Source organism: Pituophis catenifer, unplaced genomic scaffold (genome assembly GCF_029215685.1).
Source record: "Pituophis catenifer annectens isolate HBS135680 unplaced genomic scaffold, rPitCat1.0.hap2 SCAF_6, whole genome shotgun sequence".
NCBI classification, from domain to species: domain Eukaryota; kingdom Metazoa; phylum Chordata; class Lepidosauria; order Squamata; family Colubridae; genus Pituophis; species Pituophis catenifer.
The window spans coordinates 100,492,857-100,518,488 of NW_027256886.1; the positions used below are offsets into that span (position 1 = coordinate 100,492,857).

General features: G+C 44.1%; 1 protein-coding gene across 1 annotated transcript in view; it reads left to right on the forward strand.

The window, feature by feature from the left end:
- The window catches only part of CDHR1 (cadherin related family member 1), a 50,653-nt gene extending 36,176 nt beyond the window's left edge, over positions 1–14,477 (forward strand). The window contains 4 exon segments of the mRNA XM_070945962.1: positions 956–1,023; positions 3,013–3,241; positions 4,455–4,709; positions 13,917–14,477. Of these exon segments, the coding sequence (XP_070802063.1) occupies positions 956–1,023; positions 3,013–3,241; positions 4,455–4,709; positions 13,917–14,477 (1,113 nt within the window).
- Positions 14,478–25,632: the final 11,155 nt, after the last annotated feature.

Consider the following 25,632-nt stretch of genomic DNA (forward strand, 5'->3'; position numbering starts at 1 on the left):
TCATTCTTTAAAAGCCTTACACCTTCCTTAATAGTCAACCTATTAATACACGATACACAGTACTGTAGATGTTAAGACCCTAGAAAGCACACTGAGCAGAGCAATAAAGATGATGAGGGGTCTGGAGGCCAAACCATATTATGAACAATCGAAGGAACTGGGCATGTCTAGACGAACAAAGAGAAGGACGAGGGATGACATGACGGCAGTCTTCCAATATTTGAGGGGCTGTCACGGAGAACAAGAGGTCCACCTATTCTCTTGAAGACAGGACAAGAAATAATGGATGGAAGATTATTAAAGAGAGTTCCAACCTGGAAATAAAGAGAAATTTCCTTGCAGTGAGAACCATTAATCAGTGGACCAGCTTGCCTCCAGAAGTTGTAGGTGCTGCATCACTGGAGGTTTTTAAGACTGGGCAGCCATTTGTCTGGAATGGTCTAGAGTCTCCTGCTTGAGCAGGGGGTTGGACTAGAAGACCTCCGAGCTCCCTTCCTACCCTTTCATTCTGTGTTCTGTGTTCTAACCTACTTGGTAGTGTAGCTATTTGGCATCATTCTCTTCAAAAGTGCCCTCCTTTGTTATATTTATCAACACATCTAAACCAATGGACATAGACATTAGTCAGATCCAGTGCCTCCTGTACTTTAGAAGGCATGGTAAGCTTCCAAAAATTTGCAAAAAGAAGCAGATACATAAAAGCAGACTCCTCCTCTTTCCCCGAGGGTAGATTATAGTGACGATTTGGGTTGGAGAAATAGCAGAAAGAAAAGTTTCTACTCCAAAATTGCTCATCCCTGAAAAAATAGCCATTTCAATACCTTACACTTACATGTAAACCAATATTGAATCTTTGATATGATCTGTTCTGCAGTAAGGTATGCAACAATTTTCAGAACTATATAATATGAATCTTATGAACTTCCCATCATAATCATTTTATTTTCTTCCTCAGGCAATTGATCCAGATTCAGGCCTCTGGGGTGAATTAAAATACTCAATTTACGGAACAGGAGCAGATCTGTAAGTTTGCAATACGCCTGTTTGCAAGCATACGCTCATATAAATATATACAATTTTAATATAAACAGAATATTTTAAGGGAAAATGTAGCAATGCATATGTGAGGAGTAATAAAGGGAAAGAAAATTGCTCATCATATTCAAGCAGGATAATTTGCATTCCTATTTCTTTCCAAACTTATTCTAATTTGGGCAAGGAACAAAGAAGGAACAACCTATTTCTGGTTCCCTTTTCCTGCTCAGATCAAATGTCTATATGAAAGTCTATTATAAATCTATTATTTGAAATGAAAGCGTGAACTGCTGAAGGAGTTTTTCTGAACTGCAATTTCCAGAGTGGAGCAGATACGTAGGAGAGTCTGAAAGACATTAAATGCAAAACCTGCTAGTTCAATCCTAGAGCTAGAGCAATCAGTAAGAAATAGTCTTCACCCTTTCATTCTGTAATCTGTAGATCTGATGAACTGCATGCTTCGTGCTGCAATTCTTGGTATTTCTTGCTACCGTTCTAAAGGTCTGCATTCGGAGTATTGAAAGAAAGAAAAAAAACTCCTTAACATTCAACTCAAGATGTGTTCGTTGTGTGAATACTTGCTGTACATGATGTTTCTGTGACAGTATTGCTTCCCATCAACTATCCCATCGATTAGATAGATAGATAGATAGATAGATAGATAGATAGATGATAGAAAGATAGATGATAGAAAGATAGATAAATAGATGATATAGATGGATGAATGGCAGACAGATAGAGAAAGAGATAGATAGGCAGACACATATAGTTACATAGATATAGAAGATCAATTAGATAAGTAGACAAAGAAGGATAGGATAGGATAGGATAGGATAGGATAGGATAGGATAGGATAGGATAGGATAGGATAGGATAGGATAGGATAGGATAGGATAGGAATAATTATTCAATCCAGGATCATACTATCTAATTGATAAGCAAATTTGAGTAGATTATGGACTAGATTGTCCCTGTGGTCCTTCCCAACTCCCAATTCCACCATGTTATGAAGTTTTTTGTTGTGACCTAGGCTTCCTGAGTCATTAAAACACATGAGTAGTCCCAAAAACCTTTTTCATTGCAACAGCTGTGAATTACATTCATTCACAGCTGAGTCCCAGTTAGTTGCAAAAAGTCCTTCGGGAGAAGTTCTTCAGGATAATCACCAACCTTTATCTCCCTTGACACTCTACCAAAGACCTACTTGGCAAAGCCACACGGATTCCAGAATCAAACAGAGATGCCAACTGGAAACAGAATTAATAACGTTGCTTTCCTGCAAAGTGCCCATGTGCCTTTGCTTCTCTTTTAAGCCTTATGGGAGGGGCCAATCATTTCCAGGCCTTACTCCCGAGTCATTCCTTTTGTTTTAACTGTTTGTGCCTTCTGGCAGCTCTGCACATGTGTGCACTAGGAATAGGCTCCTCCTGTTCCTCTGCCTTGTTGCTATCTGACTCTGGAGGCTCCGGAGTCCACGCATCACTCCCACATGGCCCTGGCCCCATATCTGCCTCCGACGCAGAGCCCTCTTCCGGGCCTTCCCCAGGCTCCAGGACTGGGCCATGTTCCTCCCCAGCTTCCTCACTGTCTGACTCCGCTGCCAGCTCCACAGGATGCTGGCAGACCACAACATTTTTCTCCTCAAGTCAGTAAACCCAGCTCTTCAACTGGGCTATCCTGCCTTTTTCCGTTTTAAAAATAAATTTTGTAATTGCTAAAAAACCTCAGTGAGTCTCAAATCTGAAAGAGTAACTTTATTGTGGTGGTTCTGAAGACTTTGTAGAATAGGAGATTCTGTAAAAATGTTTAATCATATTTGTTTTGAATATGCTGAAAAATGATTAAAGGGGTATGCAACTAAATCGGTTAATAGATCATCTCTAACCTCTAATAATGTTGACAGTATGATTCTGAGCTATAGGATGCTCCTTTGTCTGTATATTTGAGCAGAATAAATCTGCCCCATTTCCTCCCCAGCTTTCTGATTCATCCATCTACTGGGATTATCTACACTCAGCCATGGGCCGTCCTAGATGCAGAAATCAACTCTAAGTACCATTTTTTTGTGAAGGCAGAAGATATAGAAGGAAAGCATAGTTTGGCCGAAGTCTTCATCACTGTCCTTGATGTCAATGATCATTCTCCAGAGTTCAGTGAGAACATTCAGGAAAAAACCATGATTATTGGATCCCCAGTAAAAGTTGAGGTGGGTCAAAATATTTTTGCTTTCTGAGATGTGATGGTTTGCGATAATAATAAGCTTAAAAGCTAAATAGTAGGCAGGGGCTGTGTGGTGCTTTGGGTTCCTCCCCACAATCCGGTGGTTTGGAGAACAACATGGACGTAGCACTTCTCTGCAGCTACATTTTTTCCCCAGGATCACCGTTTCTCCATGATCTGGAGGGGGAAAAATGAAGTGACTTTCAAAGGCACTTTTTTGGAAATGAATCCAAAGGGCTCCGCAGCTCAGCTAAATATTATCATATTTCCAAAGGGCAATATTAATTTTTAAGCTACAGAATTAGGTGGTTGAGAATGGAAGTCATTCTTTTCAATGAGTCGTATCGGTGAGAGCCCAGGTCAAGCGTCACTAAAAATACTTAAAAGGATAGTTCGTACTTTCGTATAGACGTGAATACATGGGAAAATACTTATGAAAGCAGAAAATACTAAGCATGCAGATGGAAAGAAAAACAAAAGGCCATTTGTAAAAAGGAGTGCAGAAAGATTTTAAAAAGATCCTTTCTAAAAAGGAGTAAAGGACAGAGCAGAGCATTGAGAAAGTTCTGCAACTCAACAGTGAAGAAAGAAATAGCTGAGATCTCTCTCTCTCTGTGTCTTTCTATCTATCTTTCTATCTATCTGTCTATCTATCTATCTATCTATCATCTATCTATCTATCTATCTATCTCTATCTCTGTCTATATCTCTCTTTTTCTCTTAGAATTTTGAGATATATCTGGTGGGCCTTATTTGGTGGGATTGGTTTATCATGAAATATAAATCAAATAATTATTTTTTTAAAGCTTTGGGTTCCTCCCTCCACCATCTCCTCAAATTTATAATGAAGGAATGGTTCCATTTAACCATAATGATTCTTCACTATTGTCATCACCGTCCAATTTTGTGAGAGAAAAAATTGGCAGGAATACAGTAGCTACATTTTGAAAAGAAAATGTGATTTCAAAATTCTAATAGTTAAGCTTACTTCCAGGAACCAATTTGATTCCACTGCATAATCTATGTTATACTATGTTCTACTGTATAATCTGAAAATGGGTGTGAAATCCAGGGGCCATGTTGGGGATTCAATAAATGGTCATTTAGTGATTTTTTCTTGCCTTCTGTAAAATAGATGAACATTTATTAAATGATGATTTTTCACCAATCTGAAAAAAAAAAAAAACCCACCATAACAGGCAATAGATCAAGATGCAGAAGAGCCCAATAACATTGTAGACTACGCCATTATGCAGACTGATCCGGCCGATGTGTTTGATATTGATCAAAGCTCTGGAGAAATTAAATTGAAATCTTACATACGATCCTTGGACGTCATTCACAACATCACCAAGAACAAAGATTGCATTTGGTCAGTGATCATCCAAGCGAAGGATCGAGGGTCTCCATCATTTAGCACCACAGCTGTTCTGAAACTTGGCATCAGAGAAGAGGTAAGAGGATAAAATTGATGAAACAAGTGGGCAATTAAGGGAGATGACGGAAAAACAACAGAGAACCGCAGTGTCTATTAATTGTATTAAACTGTGGTTGGGTAACACCTTGTGGTATGGTCCAATGGAAACTTTCTATAGGGGACAACCAGGCTAAGCCGAAGGGAGGGGGTCAAATGCATCATCAGTCATGAGTCCCTCTGTGCCCACAAGAGATCTGAGTCCAGCCCACCTTGAATGCTTTTCTTATCTCCCGCTCATTTCCGTTGACCATTAGTAGGTCAGATTTTTGTGAGAGCTTAAATGGCAGTTAGGAGTTTTATTTCGTTGGGGGTGTTCCTTGGAACCCTGACATTAAACTTGTAATAAACCTTTATATTCATTTGAACTGCCGGAATCTCCTGATTTCTCCGGCACTTGACACTTTCTACTTTATTGAACAAGGCAGCTAATAGCCTTCTCTGAAATCATTCCAAAAGATGTTGCTTTGATCCATGGAGTATCACTTCAGGGTTCTAATCCATTCCACACTCTGAAAGACGTTTGAGATCTTGGTCATGAAGCTGGGGGCACAGACACCTCTATTCTTTATCAGTTCTCTCCAGGAAGAGAGCAGAAACTCTGAGACTAATAAATAGATTTAATCCAGCCAGGACAGAAACATCTTCTAAGAAACCTATGTAGGTAGGTGTTAAATTGGGTGAATGAGGACGCAGCAAGCCAGGCAGTGAGTGACAACAGCTCTTTATTGTAGGGTGAGAACCCAGCAACCGACCAGGGGAAACACCTCCCCTTATATACCTTGCAGCTATGGTAGTCAGCCAATCAGCTGGCGGTCAGTTAATTCAAACTGCCCGCCCAAATCTACAAACATAACACTCCTCCCCTCCCAGAAGTCACTTGGGGTAGACATTAGCATACAAAGTCTCTCAGGTGACCAGGGCGTGTCCGCACCCTAGTTGACCTGCACAGTTCAGTCGGAGGTGTGGTGTCGAGCAGGTTGGAAGAACTCTCTGTTTCTCCCTGCTCTGCCAATGGAACCTCCGAGAATTCGTTGTGGGCGGCGACTTCTGCGGCTGGTCGATCTTCTGCGATGGGGCGGCGCTGGATCTCAGGGCCGACAGCTAAGTCCTCCGCTAGATTCGGGTTTGAGTTAGTTCGAGAGTCCTGTTGGTAGCTAGGGAGCGGTTCGTCGAATGCGTCTTCTGTGTCGGTGGCCCAACGCTTCCATAGCTGGTCAATGTGTCAGCGCCAAATCCTCCCATCTCCCATGTCTATCCTATACGACTTGGGCCCTGTTACCTCCTGATTGTCCCGGTTTCCCAGAGGGGCCCGTTCCCATAATTCCTAATGAATACTGGCGTCCCTATTGTGAACTCCCTCAGCCTTTTTTCTGCCCCTCTGAAGCTGTCAGGGGAATAACTGGGGTGTAGCCTGTCTAGGACTCCTCAGAGCTTCCTCCCCATCAGAAGTTCCACCTGGCTCCTGCCTGTGGCGGTGCATGGTGTGGCGTGTTGGGCCATTAAGAATTTATCTATCCTTTCCTGCCAGTCCCCAGGGCCTAGGCGTGAGATGGCTTCCTTAGCCATTCTCACAAATCTCTCCGCCAATCCATTACTACCTGGATGAAACGGGGTGGAGAGGACGTGTCTGATCCCCAACTCTGCTAGGTACCCCTCAAACTGCGTGGCTGTGAACTGGGGCCCATTATCTGAGACTACGGTGTCCGGTAGGCCATGGGTGGCGAACAACTGCCTTAGCTCCCTAATGATGGCGTTGGTGGTAGTGGTTTTCATGAGTCTGATCTCCAACCACTTCGAGAAGGTGTCCACTACGACCATAAATACCTGCCCATGGAATGGGCCAGTGAAGTCTATGTGGATCCTGGACCAGGGACCCTGGGGCTGTTCCCATTCCCTGACTGGTGCTGTGGGGGGGTCTGGCCTAGACTCTTGGCAGGGTTGGCACTTCCCCACCCACTCAGTGATGTCTTTATCCACTAGGGGCCACCATACATAACTTCTAGCTAACCCCTTCATCCTTATAATCCCGGGGTGCCCCTCATGCAATAGCTTTAAAACTTTTTCCCTTAGGCACAAGGGAACAATAACCCGATTGCCCCACAAAAGACAACCCCCTTGCATTGTCAGCTCGCCCTTTTTGTTAGTGAAATGTTTGAATTCCCCGCCCTCAGTCTTTTCTGGCCACCCCCTCGTGACCCAACTCGTGACTTTCCTAATCACGTGGTCTCTGGTTGAAGCTCTTGCTACCTCTGCTGAAGTGATGGGCCCCGAGTCCAAGACGTCAATCAGCAGGACTGGAACTCCGGGTGTGGGGTCCTCTATCCTGTCTGGTAACGGGCAACAGCTGAGGGCATCGGCATTGCCCATACTCACCCCTGGTCAATGTATCAGGCAATATGAGTATGCTGCCCAGCGTGTCATCCTGGGAGATAGGGCTGCTGGGATGGGTCGGTCCCCTGTGATGAGACCCAGAAGGGGGCGATGGTCTGTGATGAGTTCGAAGTCTCTGCCGAACAGGTATTCATGGAACTTCTTGACTCCTGAGACAGATGCCAGGGCCTCTTTGTCAAGTTGACTGTAGTTCCGTTCGGCTCTTGAAAGAGTCCGGGAGTAGTAGGCGATGGGTGCCTCTAGACCATTCAGTAGTCTATGGCTAAGGACGGCCCCCATGCCGAAAGGGGATGCGTCACAGACTAGCACTAAGGGAAGCGTAGAATTGTATTGAATTAGGAAACTCTCAGCCGACAGGAGTTTCTTTACAGCAGCAAACGCTATAGCTTCAGCCTTCCCCCAAACCCATTTGGACTTTTTGGCCAACAGTCTGTGCAGGGGCTCTGCTACTGTTGCCTTGTCCCTTAGAAAAATTGCGTAAAAGTTCAATAGTCCCAGGAACGCTTGTAGTTCCGCCTTATCTTTGGGGGTGGGAGCTTCTCGGATCGTCCTAATCTTGCTTTCGGTGGGGTGTATGCTGGTTCTGTCTACCCGGTACCCCAAGAACTCCACGGAAGGGACTGCAATCATGCACTTGTTGCGTTTGACCCTGAGTCCTGCACTCCTGAACTTCCCTAGGACTTGTCTCAGCCTCTCCCCTAGCTGCTGTTCGTCTTCTGCGGTGACGAGCACGTCATCGAAATACGGGACCACCCCAGGGAGCCCCTGTAACAGTCGCTCCATGGTGCTCTGGAATAGTCCTAGAGCTATGCTGACTCCGAATTCGAGTCTGGTACACTTGAAGGCACCCCTATGTGTTACTATAGTTTGTGCCTCTGCGGTAGCGCCATTTACCGGCAGCTGCTGGTACACCTGCGCAAGATCGAGTTTAGCAAAGATCTTGCCTGGCCCTAGAGAATGCAGAAGGTGATGTACGATCGGAACCGGATAGGCGCTCTGCTGCAAGGCCTTGTTGATCGTACACTTGTAGTCTGCGCAGATGCGCACAGACCCATCCGGCTTAATGGGGGTCACAATTGGGGTCTCCCACCGAGCATGATTGACTGGCACTAACACCCCCTGCTTAATCAATTTGTCCAATTCCACGTCAATCTTGGGCTTCAGGGCGAAGGATACCCTCCTTGGTTTCAGCCTGATGGGGGCAATGTTGGGGTCGAGGTTGAACGAAATAGGGGTCCCCACATACTTGCCAAGCTGCTCGTCGAACACGTCCTGGAACTCCTGCATCAGATCATCCTTCAGGGTGCTTCACATGTTGCGGACTCCGGTGAATCCCATGCCCAGGGCTCTGAACCAGTCCATGCCCAGGAGGCTTGGGAGCTTTCCGCTGACCATGGTGAGGGGAAGCTTCTCCTGGAATTCCCCGTACTCCACCTGGAACTCGCCAATTCCTTCCACAGGGATGCGGTTCCCCTGGTAATCGCGCAGTCCCAGCCGCTGGTGTCGTAGTTGTCATCTCTGGATGCTGGGGCCGGCCTTCTTTAGCTTGTCCCAGGACATGATGGTGATGGGGGATCCAGTGTCGATCTCCATTACGCACTCCTGCCCCTCAATGTCGACTGTCATGTAGGTCTTCTCCCCGGGAGATGTACAGGTCCGGCCGATTCGGATAGTGCAGGCCTCGAGATCCTCAGATTTCGTGCTTTTCCTGTAGCTGCCCTTCGGATTGGTTCTCGTCTGCTGCGCCATCTCTGATTGGCTAGCATTGCTCCGCGGCTTGTAATGGGGGTTCTGCTTGGCTCTGCAGACTCTAGCGATGTGCCCCTTCCGCTCACATTGCTGGCAAATGGCGTCTCGGAACTTGCAGGTCTGGTGCGGATGGGGTCCCCCACAACTCACACAGGCATCTTGCTGACCTCGCCAGTCCTGCCGGTACTGTTCGGTCCTGCAGACCTCTTTGTCTGACTCACCCTCGCTCCCCGTTCCCACAGTTTCCTGGTGAACCGGGGCTGACTTCTGTGCCGTTCTGCTCTGCGTCGTCCCCTGTAGTCTCTCGGCTGCCTTGGATGAAGATTCTTGAGCCCTCGCCTTGTCCAGTGCGATGTGTAGCGTGAGATTTGTTTTTGCGAGCAACCTCCTCTGCAAGCAAATATCTCTCATTCCGCAGATTAGTTGCTCTAGCAGCATCTCATCGAGGTCTCGGTACTCGCACTGGTTTGCGGCCTTGCACAGGGCAGCGACGTACTCACTGATCGATTCTCCCTCATGCTGCAGCCGTTGCCGGAAGTCGAACCGTTGGGGCGTAGTGGTCCTTCAGCAGTGTCTGAAGCATCTGCCACGAGATGGTGTGGACCGAGTTCGGTTCCGATAGGGCCTCGGCCACATCGAACACCTTGGCTCCACAATGGCTCAGGAACAGGGCTTTCTTCCATACGTCGGGCAGCCCCTGTAGGTTGCTGGCCACCAGGAAACACTCGAAGCGGGACATGTAGGATCCCCACTTCTCTTCCACGGGGTTGAAAGGCTCTGGTGGCACGTAAGTAGTCATCTTCGGTAGATTCTCCCAGTGCTCTGCTCGCTCGCCTGGCTGGATTCGGGTTGCAGCTCTCTTGTCGGCTTGTGGCTTCAGCTCTTTCTTTGGCTTCTGGCCTCAATATCCCATCCTCGTCGCCAATGTTACATTGGGTGAATGAGGACGCAGCAAGCCAGGCAGTGAGTGACAACAGCTCTTTATTGTAGGGTGAGAACCCAGCAACCGACCAGGGGAAACAGCTCCCTTTATATACCTTGCAGCTGTGGTGGTCAGCCAATCAGCTGACGGTCAATTAATTCAAACTGCCCGCCCAAAATCTACATACGTAACAGTAGGTGACCCAGCTTCCTTTGGCCATTGGCTCTCTTGAATTGAGGGTTCTCTTTGGGGAGGCTCCTGGAATCACCTCTATTCCTGGACAAGTGATTGCTCTACCTAGGAAGGCCTTTGCTTAGGTTTAACTTTAGTTGGTTCACAAAACTAGATCTAGAACTAGAACATGTTTACACCTAATTACACATTCTACGTATTAGTATTTACATCACGGCCTTGAAAATCCTAAAACATTGTAAACCCAAAGTAACTTAAAGACTGATTTCCTCTAAGCCAGCCATTGAAATATTGCAGGGGAAATCCAAGCTGCTTCCAGTGCAGTTTGAAAGGCGGCTGAATACTCTTAAAAACATGGTGGCCATCAGAACTATAACTTCCCTCTCTTGGGTCCAACTAAACTCTTCTCTTTCCTCACTAATTCTGGAGTAAAAACTGGAAATACTCCAGGAGCAAAGTTTGGGTTATGAACCTATTTTCTATCTGAATTTTTTCTATAATCTGATTCAGTGAGTGATTTTTAACGGTGGTTCTCTTTGCTATGTTTGTTTCCTTTCTCTCCGTTTATTTAGTATTACATTTTTGCATCTCTAATAGTTGTTTTTAATTGAAGAAGCAGCTTATTAATCTTATAAAATAACCAACACATGAATGTAGATAAAATAGGATAATTACAATACAGACAAGAATTTTGAATGAGCACCAAAAAGGCTAGGTAATTTATGGGCATTTATTGAAATGCATTTAAGTTATATACAAGTTTCCATCCTATATGGAATCAATAGGCCACAGTTTCTCTGTGGTGGGTAAAAAAAACCTGTCAGTTTTCTCCAAAAATCGTTGACAGAGCAAATGTGAAGGTACCTGAGAAGATTTATCTCATATATCTGCAGTCTGACATTCCCAACAACCAAAGCAACGAAGATGAATGACAGAAAACATTTTAAAGAGATTTTGGTAGGAAGGGCTCACCTGTCTCTCTGGTCCTTGGTTTATACAAAATGGCCTTCTCATTCCTCCTAGCAGAAAATGTATAAAATTGTAGATATTTATGACAAGAATGCTCCTGTCTTCCATTCCATGGGCTAAATTCCATTTTTATACATTCTATTTATTATCCATAGCTTGACACAAGGTTGGTCTGATGTCAGCAACCGAGCTGTTGACAGAGTTTTCCAAGATAGCAAATTGGATTTAATAAATGAGCAATAAAACATGCCCTCTACTCAAACATTAGTTGTTTATAATCCATGGGTTGAGCTGATGAGTCCGTCACCTTATCTTTTTCTGCTGTTTTAGCGATAACATCAAAAACTTCCTTTTTTATGGGTTGAGCAAAGTCTCAGTGGAGGAAAAGTATATCATGAACCTTTGTTTATTATGCCAGAGGAATTTGACAGCATTGTTATCAAAAGAGAGGAATCATTATTTGCATGGGCCCTGGTTGCCCAGTGGTTGGAATTCAGCATTGCAGACTAATTCTGCCCACTGCTAGCAGTTCGATCCTGACTGGCTCAAGGTTGAATCAGCCTACCATCCTTCTGAGGTTGGTAAAATGAGGACCCAGATTGTTGGGGGAAATAGGCTGACTCTGTAAAGCGGTATATAAGTCTTAAGGGCTACGGCTATTCCCATTTGGGGTGTTTTTGGTGCTGGGAACCTTCACCCTTTGTCTCCATTATTGCTGATAAGGATTTGTTTTTCCCTTGTTTATATCCTTATTTCAATGACGAGGCTTTATCCCATTCGTGAATGTGCTCTCTCCTTATGCCCAGAGTTTATGCACTGAACCATTTTACAGGTAATCCTCAATTTACAACAATTCATTTAGTGACCATTTGAAGTTACAGCAGCACTGAAAAAAGTGACTTATGACCAGTGGTGAAATTCAGATTTTTTTACTACCGGTTCTGTGGGCGTGGCTTGGTAGGCGTGGCAGGGGAAAGATACTGCAAAATTGCTTAGCGCATTGTAAGCCGCTCTGAGTCTCCGGAGAAGGGCGGCATATAAATAATAATAAAAAAAAATCCCCATTCCCACCCCACTGGGGCCAGCCAGAGGTGGTATTTGCCAGTTCTCCGAACTACTCAAAATTTCCGCTACTTAATTTCACCCCTGCTTATGGCCATTTTTGACATTTGCAACCATTGTGGCATCCATATGGTCACATGATCAAGATTTGGACCAGGGGTGGGTTCTACTTATCTTTACTACCCGTTCGCAATGGGGCCGTGCATGCGCAGAAGCTTCCTGATGATGTCGGTCGGGGTCGGTGGGCGGAGCCTCCCACCAGTTTTACCACCGGTTCTATAGAAGCAGTCCAAACCGGGGGCAGCCCACCACTGATTTGGACGCTTGGCAATTGATTCGTATTTATGACGGTTGTAGTGTCCTGAGGTCACTTTTGCAAACTTCTGATAAGCTAAGTCAATGGGGAAGCCAGATTCACTCAACAAAGACGTTACTAACTTAACAATTGCAGTGATTCACTTAACAACCGAGACAAGAAAAGTCATAAAATGGGGCAAATGACTCATTTAGCAACAGAAATTTTGGGCTCAGTTGTGGTCATAAGTCGAGGACTACCAGTATTTTGCTTTCAGACCAAATCAAGGATAACATCTAGATGTTAGGCCTGTAGACAGGTCAGTGGAGAGTATTTGCAATCTGCATGAATGAGTTTCTTTCTACCCTTTCCCTAAGGATGGTGATCTCTGCTGCCCTCTACAGGAAAACTATCCAGGCTTCATCCTGAGAGCAAAATCCAGGAAATTATTTGGAGAGCACCACAACACTCTCTGTGTTAAATTGTTAAGCAAACTGTTCATTCATTTGACTTTAATACAATATCTTGAGAGACTATAGTGCATATTACTTGAGCTGGGTGTTTGCCATAGGAAAAAACTGTCCCTTCAACTAAAATGGACTATCTCAGTGTGAAGGTGCTTTGTTTTATTTTTGTCAGGATCTGTAAAAGACTACTAGGAAAGCAAAACACGCCCAATTTCAGCCACTGAAAATTGATTTGAGAGCCTCAAAGTATAATTGATATGGAAAATTCAGCAATATGCTTAGCAAATCCTCTTCACTGTTGCTCTAAAAACATTGTTTTCTGGAGATTAAAAACTCTCGAGAGGATAAGTACCTTCTATATATGAAATTATCTCAGTTTGAGTCTGGTTTGTGATGGCATTCCACACAGAGTCCAAGGAAATACAATTGAACCATTTTTGTGGAATATCGTTCTCCTTCCCCTCAAAGCTCCAGCTTCTTTGGGCTAATGGGCAGGGTACTATAAGCGGTCCTGGGGTCACCTTTTTCAAGACTTTTCCTGGAATATTTCCATTTGCAATTAACAACATCTACCAGCATTGCATAGCAAAGAACAGAGTGCTACAATTGGGTGAATTCCTGGGTGAACTGCTTCATTATATAATTGCCACCCTAATGCTGTCAGGATTCTCTTTGGGCTTGTGGAAAGTTTTATACCACTTCCACACCCAGGACAAGCTCCCCTGTGAAACAATTGTCTCCGTCCCCCTGGTCTTTGCAGCTGCCCCTCTTGGCTTTGGGGAATAATATTTCTCCTTTCCTCACAAACTGTCTGGATTTCATTTTTAGGTTTTCCAGCTCAAGCTGGAACCCAGGCTCTGTGATTTTTAAATATCAAAAATCAAAATGGTTTAGATCATAGCTGTCAAACTCGCTGTGTCACATTGCCGTCCCGTGACATTTTGCAACATTCTTCCCTTCGCGGGGCTGGGGTGGGCGTGGCCTGCGCATGAGGCATCCGGCTTGCGGGTCGCAAGTTTGACACTCCTGGTTCAGATTGTTGGTCCATTCTGGTTGTCACATGTTTAGGACCAAAGAAAGTGAAATCTCCACCCTGGTCTGGAGGATGTCATCTCTTCCCTTTGTACTTTTTTGCAGACTCTTCACGCAGGACCAATGGCTGCCTTTCTGATGCAGACTAAAGACAACCCAATGAAGGCCGTAGGGGTCCTGGCGGGCCTGATCGGGATCATGGTGATGATCATCCTTTTCATCTCCACCGCCATGTTCTGGCGTAATAAAAGGTCTCCCAGGGTCATGCCGGCCCGACGGATCATCAAAAGAAGGCCAAATTATCAACCTCGGACCATTAGGATGGAGTGGTTGATGTTCAAGAAGTCCTCTGGCAACGCTGCAGAGAAATTTAAGGTCAAGGAGGACACCATCAGCTTGCAGAACGGGAATAGCAACAACAGTTCCCAGATGCCGTCTCTGCCGCCCCCACCACCCTCTGTGCCGATCCCGTCACAAGCCCCTCTCTTCAAGATCCAGGAACCCACCTGGAAATTGTCCACAGTTTCAGGAGCCCTGAGCCCTAAGTTTGTAAATAGGCAGGCAAGGAAAAAGGGAGCTCTCTTTGCACCAGACACAGCTCTGGTATCTGAGCTCAAGCAGAGATTGGAGATGAGAAATTCAGTGATTGGTCAGCCTCACATTTAACGCAAAGCGGTGTGGGGCGTACAACTTTGTGTATTATTCCAAGACCACGGTGTGACCTGTTATTTTGCATTCTGGACTGTTTTCCCATTGTCCTGGAAGCTCTAAGCCCTGGTGATCTCATATCAGTGTTTCACTTTGATCTGATTGGATTGCATGCCATGCCTTATCCTCTTTGCTTTGCAATTGCTTCTCCTTTTTAAGGTTGTGATAGTGTCTCATGCAGATTTGTTACCTTTTTCAATCCAAATTACTCAGCCAAAAAAATAAAAAAAAGTTTGTTTGTTTTTTTCTGCACCAGGAGAAATGTATGCAGATTCTGGCCAATCGTGTTTAGGGTTTTCCAGGGATGTAAAAAAAAAAAAATCAGTTTGAAAGATGCATAAAAACCAATTTCACCTTAGGAACATCTTGCATGCTAGATGACTTCCTCTGAGTCCGTTCGCGAGATTGGCCTACCCCAGTCAGATTGGGGCATGATTTGGCACTCTCCATAATTATGTGCATGTCCAGAAATATGCTTGCATACATCATACATATATTTCTTCTGTTCACACAATTCTCAGAGACTGCCTAGAAAAGTCCCTGAAGTTTTCTTGACAAGGTTTTTCAGAAGTGATTCGCCATTGCCTACTTCCTAGGGCTGAGAGAAAGTGACTGGCCCAAGGTCACCGGACTTGGCTTCATGCCTAAAACAGAGCTACAACTCACGATTGCCCAGTTTCTAGCCTGATGCTTTAACCACTACATCAAAGGGTCTGTGTGTGTATTTAATCTACCCCACAGTAAAGTGTGAACGATCTGCTTTCCCATCTGTGAAGATTCTCAATTGTCCAGCTCATGCTTGTTCCAAAGGTGAGCTTTTTTTTTTTTCCAAAAGGCAACTGGACTTACTTGGTCTTTTTCTTTGAAAACATTTGCAGAAGGAGCTTCTTGGATGAAATGTTTTTAAAGGGTCGGGGGGGGGGACCAAGTAAGTTGCCTTTTGGAAAAAGCAGCTTTGGGTGATTTGCTTTTCCCCAAGTTTCCTCAAAGATAAGTTTTGAATGTAGAATGTGAGGAGCCCTACAGAAAGTGAGAAGCAGCGTTAGGACCAGAATGAAAGCCACGAGAGACATCATAATGGACCATATAAAATGGAATAAGATGTAAGGATGATTTGAAGAGCTGGAGTTGGTGGTGTTTACAGAAATGATGAAGATGAAGATGGTGATGATTTATATAGCTCAGAAGCCACCTGACTTATGGTTCAGCCACCTGAAGCCACTTATGGTTCAAAAGTAAAATGGAAAGAAACAAAACATACAAGAAACCATAAGCATCCCAAAGATTTAAAAAAACACAAAACTCCATCCAGATGCAACCTTCAATCTGCCCCAAAGACTTGGAAAATAGCCAGGTCTTTCATTACTGCCTGGTAGGTTTCTATGGAGTCAGTCTTTCCCTCTCCCTCTCTCTCTCTCTCTCTCTCTCTCTCTCTCTCTCTCTCTCTCTCTCTCTCTCTCTCTCTCTCTCTCCCTCTCTCTCCCTCCCTCTCTCTCTCTCCCTCTCCCTCTCCCTCTCTCTCTCTCTCTCTCCCTCTCTCTCTCCCTCCCTCTCTCTCTCTCTCTCTCTCTCTCTTTCTCTCTCTCCCTCCCTCCCTCCCTCTCTCTCCCCTCCTCTCCCCTCCCTGGGAAGGAGAGACAAAGACTTGTTATTTATTGGTAGAGGTAGTATAATCTGTACATTCTCAGAGGTCTCCCCAGTTTTGCTACCACCACAGGTTGGCTGATTTTCAGCAGGTCCTAACCTGCACAGAGTCCTTAGCTACTTGTTCATAAACAATGTTATTTATTGATTAAATTTATACGCCCATCTCCAAGGGTGGGATTGAAAAATTTCAGCAACTGGGCAGTGGCCATGGGGGCGTGGCCTACTCGGCCTCCTACGCCATGGCGGGGGGGAGGCTTTTTGCCCTCCCCAGGCTCTGGAGGCTTTCCTTGAGCCTCCAGGAAGGTGAAAATGGCCTCCCTTGGGTACCAGAGGCCCTCTGGAGGCCAGAAATGGGCCCATTTCCGGACTGCTGGTATTTCCGGTAGGCTCATTTTTCACTCTCCCTAGGATCCACAAGCTTTCCTGGAGCCTCCAGGAAGATGAAAATGGCCTCCCCCAGGCACCGGAGGCCCATTTTTCACCCACCCAGAGCCTCCGTGCATGCCCTGCACTTACCTGGCATCCAAAATGGGCTGCATGGAGACTCTGGGAGGGGAGGGGTGGGGTAGGCGGGTCAGCCAGTCCTTGGAACAACTGGTTCAGCGAACCAGATTAAAAGTAACATCCTGTTCACCCAAACTGTTCCGAACCAGCTGAATCCCACCTCTGCCCATCTCCCCGATAAGGTCACAGATTATTGCCAAAGAAAATTCTGTTTTGGCTAATGTACTCCAAACACTTCAGTGCAGACTTGTTTCTATCCATAGTGTTGCTCCAAGCAAGTGACATAAAGTGTTTACAAAACCAAATTCTCCGTCTTTTTTTTTTTAATTGCTTCTCCCAGCAAAAGGGAGATTATAACCCAACTCATTGAATGAGCAGTAGTCGTTCCAACCTTTTTTTTAAACTTCCCACCCACAAATGTGTGTGTCAGCGAAGCAGCTATGAATAGTTTTTATAAAAATCCTAATTATTCAATTTATTTTATTAATTGAGCCTAGAAGATAGAAATTTAAGATATTTTACAGAAAGGGCTCAAAAGCTTCTCTAATGCTAAATCACTACAAATGGGGAAGTTCTGTTGGAAAAGCATTGGTAGAAGTGGTTGACTTAAGGTGGAGACTTAAATACAGAGTTGGAAGGGACCTTGGAGGTCTTCTAGTCCTACCCTCTGCTCAGGCAAGATACCCTACACCATTTCAGACAAATGGTTGTCCAATCTCTTCCTAAAAGCCTCTAGTGATGGGGCACACATAACTTCTGGAGGCAAGTTGTTCCACTGGTTAATTGTTCTGACTGTCAGGAAATTTTTCCTTAGTTTCAGTTTGCTTCTCTCCTTGATTAGTTTCCACCTATTGCTTCTTGTCCTGCCCTCAGGGGCTTTGGAGAATAGCTTGACTCCCTCTTCTTTGTGGCAGCCCCTGAGATATCGGAGGACTGCTATCATGTCTCCCCTAGTCCTTCTTTTCATTAAACCAGACATACCCAGTTCCTGCAACCGTTCTTTGTGTGTTTTAGCCTTTCAGTCCACCCCAATCATCTTTGTGGTTATTCTCTGCACTCTTTCCAGAGTCTCAACGACTTTTTTTATATTGTGGTGACCAAAACTGGATGGAACACTGCCAATGTAGACTTACTAAGCCATGCAATGAAAATCTGTACATCGGAGAAGAAGGAAAAAAGATGCTTTTTCCATACAATTTTGTTGCAGGCTGAAGAAGAAGAAGGCAGCCCCAGTAAAAGTCTCCCCTGACTTCACTGACAATCCGAGTGCTTGGCATCTTCAAAGCTCCTGCTATGCCAAATATAGATTGTATCATTAGATGCACAGGACACCAAAACAGCAGAATAGTCTGCATTCTGACTACAGTTCATCCTCGACTTACGACAGTTCATTTAGTGATGGTTTGAAATTACAACAGTACTGGGGGAAAAAGGTATGACCGTTTTTCACACTTACGACCATTGTGGCATCCCCATGGTCACATGCTCAAAATTCAGACTCTTGGCAACTGATTCATAGTTATGACGGTTGTAGTGTCCTAGGATCATGTGGCCGTTCTTTGCAACCTTCTGACAAGCAAAGTCAGTGAGGAAGCCAGATACACTTAAGAACATCACTTAGAAGGTGTAGAAGACAAGAGACGGTCACCTGGTATGTGCTAACATCTTCTGTTGAGCACCTCTTCCACTCTCAAATTTATGAAAACCGGTATTTCTTTGTGCAACTTCTCAATTAGGTATCAAGTCTGAGATGTTCAGTCGCAATCAGATGGTCCGAACAAGGGGCCAACCCACCACTGCCTAAACCATTTCAGGGAAATGGTTGTCCAATCTCTTCTTAAAAAGCCTCCAGTGATGGAGCACCCAGAACTTCTGAAGGCAATTCATCTCCCTGATTAATTCTCCTCACTGTTAGGAAGTTTCTCCTTAATTCCAGGTTGCTTCTCTCTTTGATTAGTTTCCATCCGTTTTTTCTTGTCCTGCCTTCTGGTGGCAGCCCCTCAGATATTGGAAGACTGCTATCTTCTCTCCCCCTGGTCCTTCTTTTCTCTAGACTAGCCAAACCCAAATCCTGCAACCGTAGTTACACCTTGTAGTTAGAACAGGCTTGTTCTTATAAATCAAACATAGAGGGTAGGGTTATTTTGTGCTGCTTTTACCCAAAATCGGTCAACCAACGTAAATGTAAATAATGTAAACACTTTTATTTCTGAACCCTAAAATGTTTCACAACAAGGCGTCAAAGGGTTCTTCAGGTGACTGTTTGCGGGATGGTTTCTTTGTTTTAACCGGGCAAGGATCAAGCAGCCTGAAGTTTGTAACAGCATTTATAAGAATGGTTTATATTTTGAGAAGTCCAAGCATGCAAGCAGAAAGCCATTAAAAATTTGTGTTTGGGATGGTGTAGTTTGGACTTTTATACATTTCACACAATGTGGCTGAATGAGAAACAGAAAACTGCCTAAAATGGGGGGGGAGGGGAATTCAGAATAACAAAGTAACAGAGTTGGAAGGGATCTTGGAGGTCTTCTAGTCCAGCCCACCGCTCAAGCAGGAGAGCTATATCTTTTTAGACAAATAGCTGTCCAATCTTTCCTTAAACACCTCCAGAGCACCCACAACCTCTGGAGGCAAGACTGATTAATTGTTCCGATTGTCAGGAACTTTCCCCTTACTTCTAGGTTATTGTTTTTTCCTTGATTAGTTTCCATCCCTTAATTCTTGTCCTGCCTTCAGGTGCTTTGGAGAATAGGCTGACCTTGCTCTTCTCACCCCAAGTGACATGATGCAAGTTTCAAGATGAAAAATGGTTTCCTGTATTCCCCTGGAATTTCCAGGTAGGGATAAGAGTGACCGGGTAGAGATAGTAACCATGGGTTCTAATGGCATCCCTTCCAATCCCTTCCAACTTCATCATTTCATCACTAACTCCAGATTCAGGAAAAGATTCTTTGACTGTTATCGATTGAAGGTGTTATGTTTCACGTAGTATTGGATCAGCTCCTGCCCCAAGGACCTGTGGAAAACCAATACAGCCCATAATCTGGCAAGTAAGGGTTAGCAGTCTTCGCGGGAGACAATATCTGGTTGATTTTAATCTGGGCTGGAAAACTAAACAGGTTTAGCTTGATTAGGACTTGGAAATAGAAAAAACCCAGGTCTGTAAGCTAGAATTGGGAAATCAGTCAAACACACCACAAATCAAGCAGCAATCACAAATCACTTTAATATTACCATCAAGGAAACTGTATGGTGAATCAGGGAATCAGGTTCTGTTTGAGTACATTTTTACCAACCCAAAATAAGAGTATTTCAAAAGAAATACTATTCTGAGCCTTGAAATGATTTTTAAATATTTAGGAAGAAACAGTTTTTTGTGACTTTTTTCCACCAAAAAGCTAATCCTTTAGGGAGTAAACTGCTGTTCTTTATCAAGTAAGCACCCATGGATTTTGTTAATAAAACTAATAAAATACATCTGCCCTATCATGTCAATTTCTTTCTTTTCACCCCATTCTCTAACTATGTCCTCAAAACTTCAACTTCAACCATAAAAAACATTGATTTTTTTTTTAATTAGCTGGCTTTTTTTCGGCTAAATAAGACTTATTACTATCACATATATGCTCTGGATGTGAAAATGTATGACTTATTGAAGCAGGCATCTCTAAGAAGGACAATAATTAAGAAGCTATTAAATTAGTTTAGGTTTACCCAATGTAGCAATGTCCAAATAGGTTGCATTTCTAAATTCACAATCCTTTAGCAACTTCAGGGTTAGGGTGAAAAAACATCAGTAAGATGACGACGACAATTACAATGGTGATGGTGATGATGATGATGATGATGATGATGATGATGATGATGATGATGATTTGTTGGAGTCCAAAAGGCTCTGAGGGGCTTACAACATATAATCTAGAACAGAGATTTGGCAACTTTAAGATTTATGGACTTCAATTCCCAGAATTCCTCATGCTGGGTAGGAAATTCTGGGAGTTGAAGTCCCCTGGTTGAAGTCCACAAGTTGCCAAATCTGGAAAGCCTTGATCTAGATAACAGTTTGGAAGGGGGATATAATGAGGCCCATAATAAGAGAAGGTCGGATTGAGAAGAAATCCCTGGTGTGAACTTTTGTTGATTGGCCTTAGAAAAGTGACTACAATTCATAGGGAAAGGAATGTAAACTCTTGCCAAAAGTAATCACAATTTATATGTATTGTTTTTTTCAACATAAGTGGGTGAAATGTTTCAGATTTAATTCAAGATGATATTTGATATACCGTATAAGCAGGAAAATTGCCTGGAGATCAGGTATATATAGAAATTTATGAAAGAATTGTATACAAAGGCATTTTGGGGAGAGACCCAAAAGACTGCAAAGAAATTGCTTCTGTAGTCTAAAACTCAAACAAGCATCCTATTTTTAAACATACTTCTGATGTCGGTTCTCTTGCTGGTGTTTGGATGGCTTTGATCTGTTTCTCTTTTGTATTTCCATGGTTTGATTGTAAAATGAACTTGGAGAATTATTATTCAGAAAAACAATGACTGGAGCTTAGAAATAAAAAGCATGTTCTGCAATCTTTTCATTTGCGTTTCTATTGTACCCTCATAGAAATGTATTCTTCTCTTAATTTTTTCCTAGGTTGGGCCAAAAAGCTGATGACCCTACAGTGGCTTAACATAGATGTAATGCAAAGGATCTGTGAAGTTCCCTCCAATTATTTATTTTTTTACTTTTTCATGGACCAAAATGATTATGAATTGGCTCAGGGGTGAAATCCAACGGGTTCTGACAAGTTCTGGAGAACCAGTAGTGGAAATTTTGAGTAGTTCAGAAACCCGGCAAATGCCACCCCTGGCTGGCCCCAGAGTGGGGTGGGAATGGAGATTTTGCAATATCCTTCCCCTGCCATGCCCACCAAGCCACGCCCACCAAGCCACGCCCACAAAATTAAAAAAAAATTGAATTTCACCACTGAATTGGCTGGCCAAACCTTTGCAGAACTTCTTTGATCCTGGCAGGAGGGGCACAAAGTAGAGATGGAACTTCTGTTTCTCAGAGGTAATAATAGATGGCTTCTGCGGGAAGAAATCTCTGGAGCAAAGAGGCCCTCCTGTTTGGAGGGTTTGGTGTATCTCTTTTGGCATGTATGGATCTATGTCTAAAAGGGTTAGGTTTAGGCTTATATATTTGCTTTTAAGCATCAATATGTTGCAATGACAAAGAAGGTTGTCTGTGCTTGATGCTTTCTATAGCAAGTACCCTGAATGTCCTCTGCTGTTTAATACATTCGTTTAATACATTGGCTTTATACTGTTCATAAACAGTTCCTAGGGCAAGTTGACTAGAATGGCTAAAGTAAGTGTACATCCTGTAGCTAAAACGCTTGACCTGATTTGCAAGGGAGAAATATAACAGCTCTGGAAGTCTACGATGTTCCATTGGACCATACTAGTTGAGTTAGGTCAGCAAGGGAGGCAGAAATGGTGCCTTCAAGAAGCATTCTCATTGGACAAAAATTTACAGAGTATCTAGAATGTCTCTCTAGGAGCTTGGCACGCCAACTCCATGATTTTCAAATATGAGTCAATGCAACTAACCTGTTCTCCATGATATTCCCATCTTGAAGACAGCTATCAGATCTAATTAGTGGACTCCATGTGGAGCAGCTGTGAATATGGATCCATACTGTACCTTGAAGGCCTTTGATACTGATGGAGATGTGTTATCAACTCCCCAAATTTATATTAGAGCAGTAAATCCAATGTGGATAGGCATAAACAAAGCAAAGGACAAACGGCACAATTTACCTTTCAAGAGAACCTCTCCTTATGCCATCCATTACTGCTTTGATCTTGCATCCTACTGAATTTGTGAGCAATTTCTGCACAGAACAGTTTTCTTCCTAAGAAAGAGGATTTCAATCCTTCAAAATGTTACTGAACCATTTTTTTCTCTTGATGTTCCAATGTAGTTATTAGAAGTTTCTGTGGTCATATTCCTGAGTATTTCCAAATCCAATTTTATGCAAGAAAACAAACTGTTACAATAAAAATAAACAGTACAGTTAACCTCCCATTCTTCCCATTAATCTAGTAATCCAGTCTGTGAACATACATCTCTAAAAGTCAAGGAACACAACCAGTTTGCAACCATATGAGGTTACACGAGGCTGGCTCCAGGGGATTATAAATGCTTCTCTGAGTGAGGGTGTCTTTCCCGCCGCCTTGAAAGAGGCGGTTGTGAAGCCCCTCCTCAAGAAGCCTTCCCTGGACCCGGCTATATTATCAAATTATCGTCCAGTCTCCAATCTTCGCTTTGTTGCGAAGGTTGTTGAGAGTGTGGTGGCGCGACAACTACCCCGATACCTGGATGAAGTTGTCTATCTGGATCCGTTCCAGTCGGGCTTCAGGTCACGATACAGCACAGAAACGGCATTGGTCGCATTGGTGGATGATCTCTGGAGGGCTCGGGACAGAGGTTGCTCCTCTATCCTGGTCCTATTAGATCTCTCAGCGGCTTTTGATACCATCGACCATGGTATCTTACTGCACCGGCTGGAGGGGTTAGGAATAGGGGGCACTGTTCTTCGGTGGTTCTCCTCCTTCCTCTCTGACCGTTCGCAGTTTGTGTTGGCAGGGGGGCAGAGGTCGACCTCGAGGCACCTTATTTGTGGGGTGCCGCAAGGGTCAGTCCTCTCACCCCTTCTGTTCAACATTTATGTAAAACCGCTAGGTGAGATCATCCGTGGTTTTGGGGTGAGTGTTCATCAGTATGCTGATGACACACAGCTATACATCTCCACCCCAGACCACCCCAATGATGCCCTTGCTGTGATGTCCCATTGCCTGGAGGCCGTGCAGATCTGGATGGGGAGAAACAAGCTCAGACTCAACCCCTCCAAGACCGAGTGGCTGTGGCTTCCGGCGTCCCGGTATAGTCAGCTGGTACCATCACTGACAATAGGGGATGAGATCTTGCTCCCCACAGAGAGGGCCCGCAACTTGGGTGTCCTCCTGGATTCACGGTTATCTTTAGAAGATCATTTGACGGCCGTGGCCAGGGGTGCCTTTTATCAGGTTCGCCTGATCCGCCAGTTGCGTCCCTTTCTGGATCGGGACGCCTTGCGCACAGTCACTCATGCCTTAGTTACCTCCCGTATGGACTACTGTAATGCTCTCTACATGGGGCTCCCCTTGAAAAGCACCCGGAGGCTCCAACTGGTCCAGAACGTAGCCGCGCGGGTGATTATGGGCGCAGCTCATTACGCCCATGTAACACCTCTCCTACGCGAGCTGCACTGGCTCCCGGTGGTCTTCCGGGTGCGATTCAAGGTGTTAGTTATCACCTTTAAAGCGCTCCATGGCTTAGGACCTGGGTACCTACGAGACCGTCTTTTGCCACCAATAGCCTCCCACCGACCAGTTCGTTCTCACAGGGAGGGACTACTCAGGGTACCGTCAGTCAAATTATGTCGACTGGCGACTCCCAGGGGGAGGGCCTTCTCTGTGGGGGCTCCAACCCTTTGGAATGAACTGCCCCTGGAGATACGGAATATCCCTGATCTCCGTGCTTTCCGCCGTGCCCTCAAGACCCTGATGTTCCAACAGGCAGGGCTAAACATACAAACATGCAAATGATTTTTTAAATGTTATCTAATTCTGGGTTTTATTTAATTGACCAAACTAAGTAACAATTTTAATTAGCAATTTTATGATGTTTGTGTGTCTATATTTTTCTTGACTGTACACCGCCTTGAGTCCTACGGGAGAAAGGCGGTATAGAAATATAATAAATAAATAAATAATAAATAAATATGATTATCCATAAGCATTTATGGTTCCTTGCTTCGTAAATTGCTTGTTATAATCACATGGCCAAAATGTCAGCTCTTCTTGTTGGGCAATGAAAACTGTTATTCCTTTGTCTATTAGTAGCCTTGATTGGTTTAGGTTTTTTTCATTGCTCTTGTTATGGATTCATTCAGATCCTGCTTTTCTGCAGATGTTTCAGGTAACTTATGTGGGAATCACTTTTTACTTAGTCCCCGCAACAATCCTATAACACAAGCTGAGAAACAATGTCACAAGTGAGCTTGCTCTGCAAAGAGTTGACTTGAACCTATTGTACATCTTCTCATTCCTAGCTCAACGTATCAGCAACTATACCAGATTACAGTCATTCCTTTTATGGTTTTGTAATTTTTGGAACTTGTATGTCATTGTATGTCAACACTATTGTCATTCTCACTCGCTGATCTAGGTCATCTGCTCCTTCCAGGTCTCACCATATTTTGGGGCCTGGAAACTAAGCCTCCCTCTTTGACTTCAACTACAAAACTGTGTTTCTTGTAAATCCATACAACCTTCAGTCTCACAATTCTTTCAAAACTTGGCTATTCCAACTGGCCCGATGTTGGTTTCATGTTTTATGGCTGTTAATGGACTTTGTTTCGTCCTTCCCAAATGTGTTGTTGGATATGATGGTGGTGGTGGTGGTGGTGGTGGTGGTGGTTGGTCACCTAGTCAGCCAGATACAGCAGACAGGATTTATATGGGATGTGGTCTTTTTACCCGCCTATCATCGAGTCCTTCCCAAGGACCCGGGATAGACAAGTTGTTCTTGTTTGATGGCGATAATGGTATCATCACAGGATATAAGCTGTTCCAAGTAAAGCTGCCTTTTGCAATTGATGGATGGTGATTTAGTCAACAGGGTTCAAGTGGTGCTTCTGATGGACTGGGATTGCACCCAAGACACCATCACTATTGGTGCTATCTTTTATTGCTTTTGCCACAATCATTCTACTTCTCTTTGTAGGTCTTTGGATTTTGTGACTTTCTATTCTACTGTCTCCAGTTAGTGTCACATCCACTATCCAAACTTTTTATCTTTGTTATAAACAATTGTTAAATCTGAAATGTTATGTCTCCTCCTCCTCCCCTCCCCTTCTCT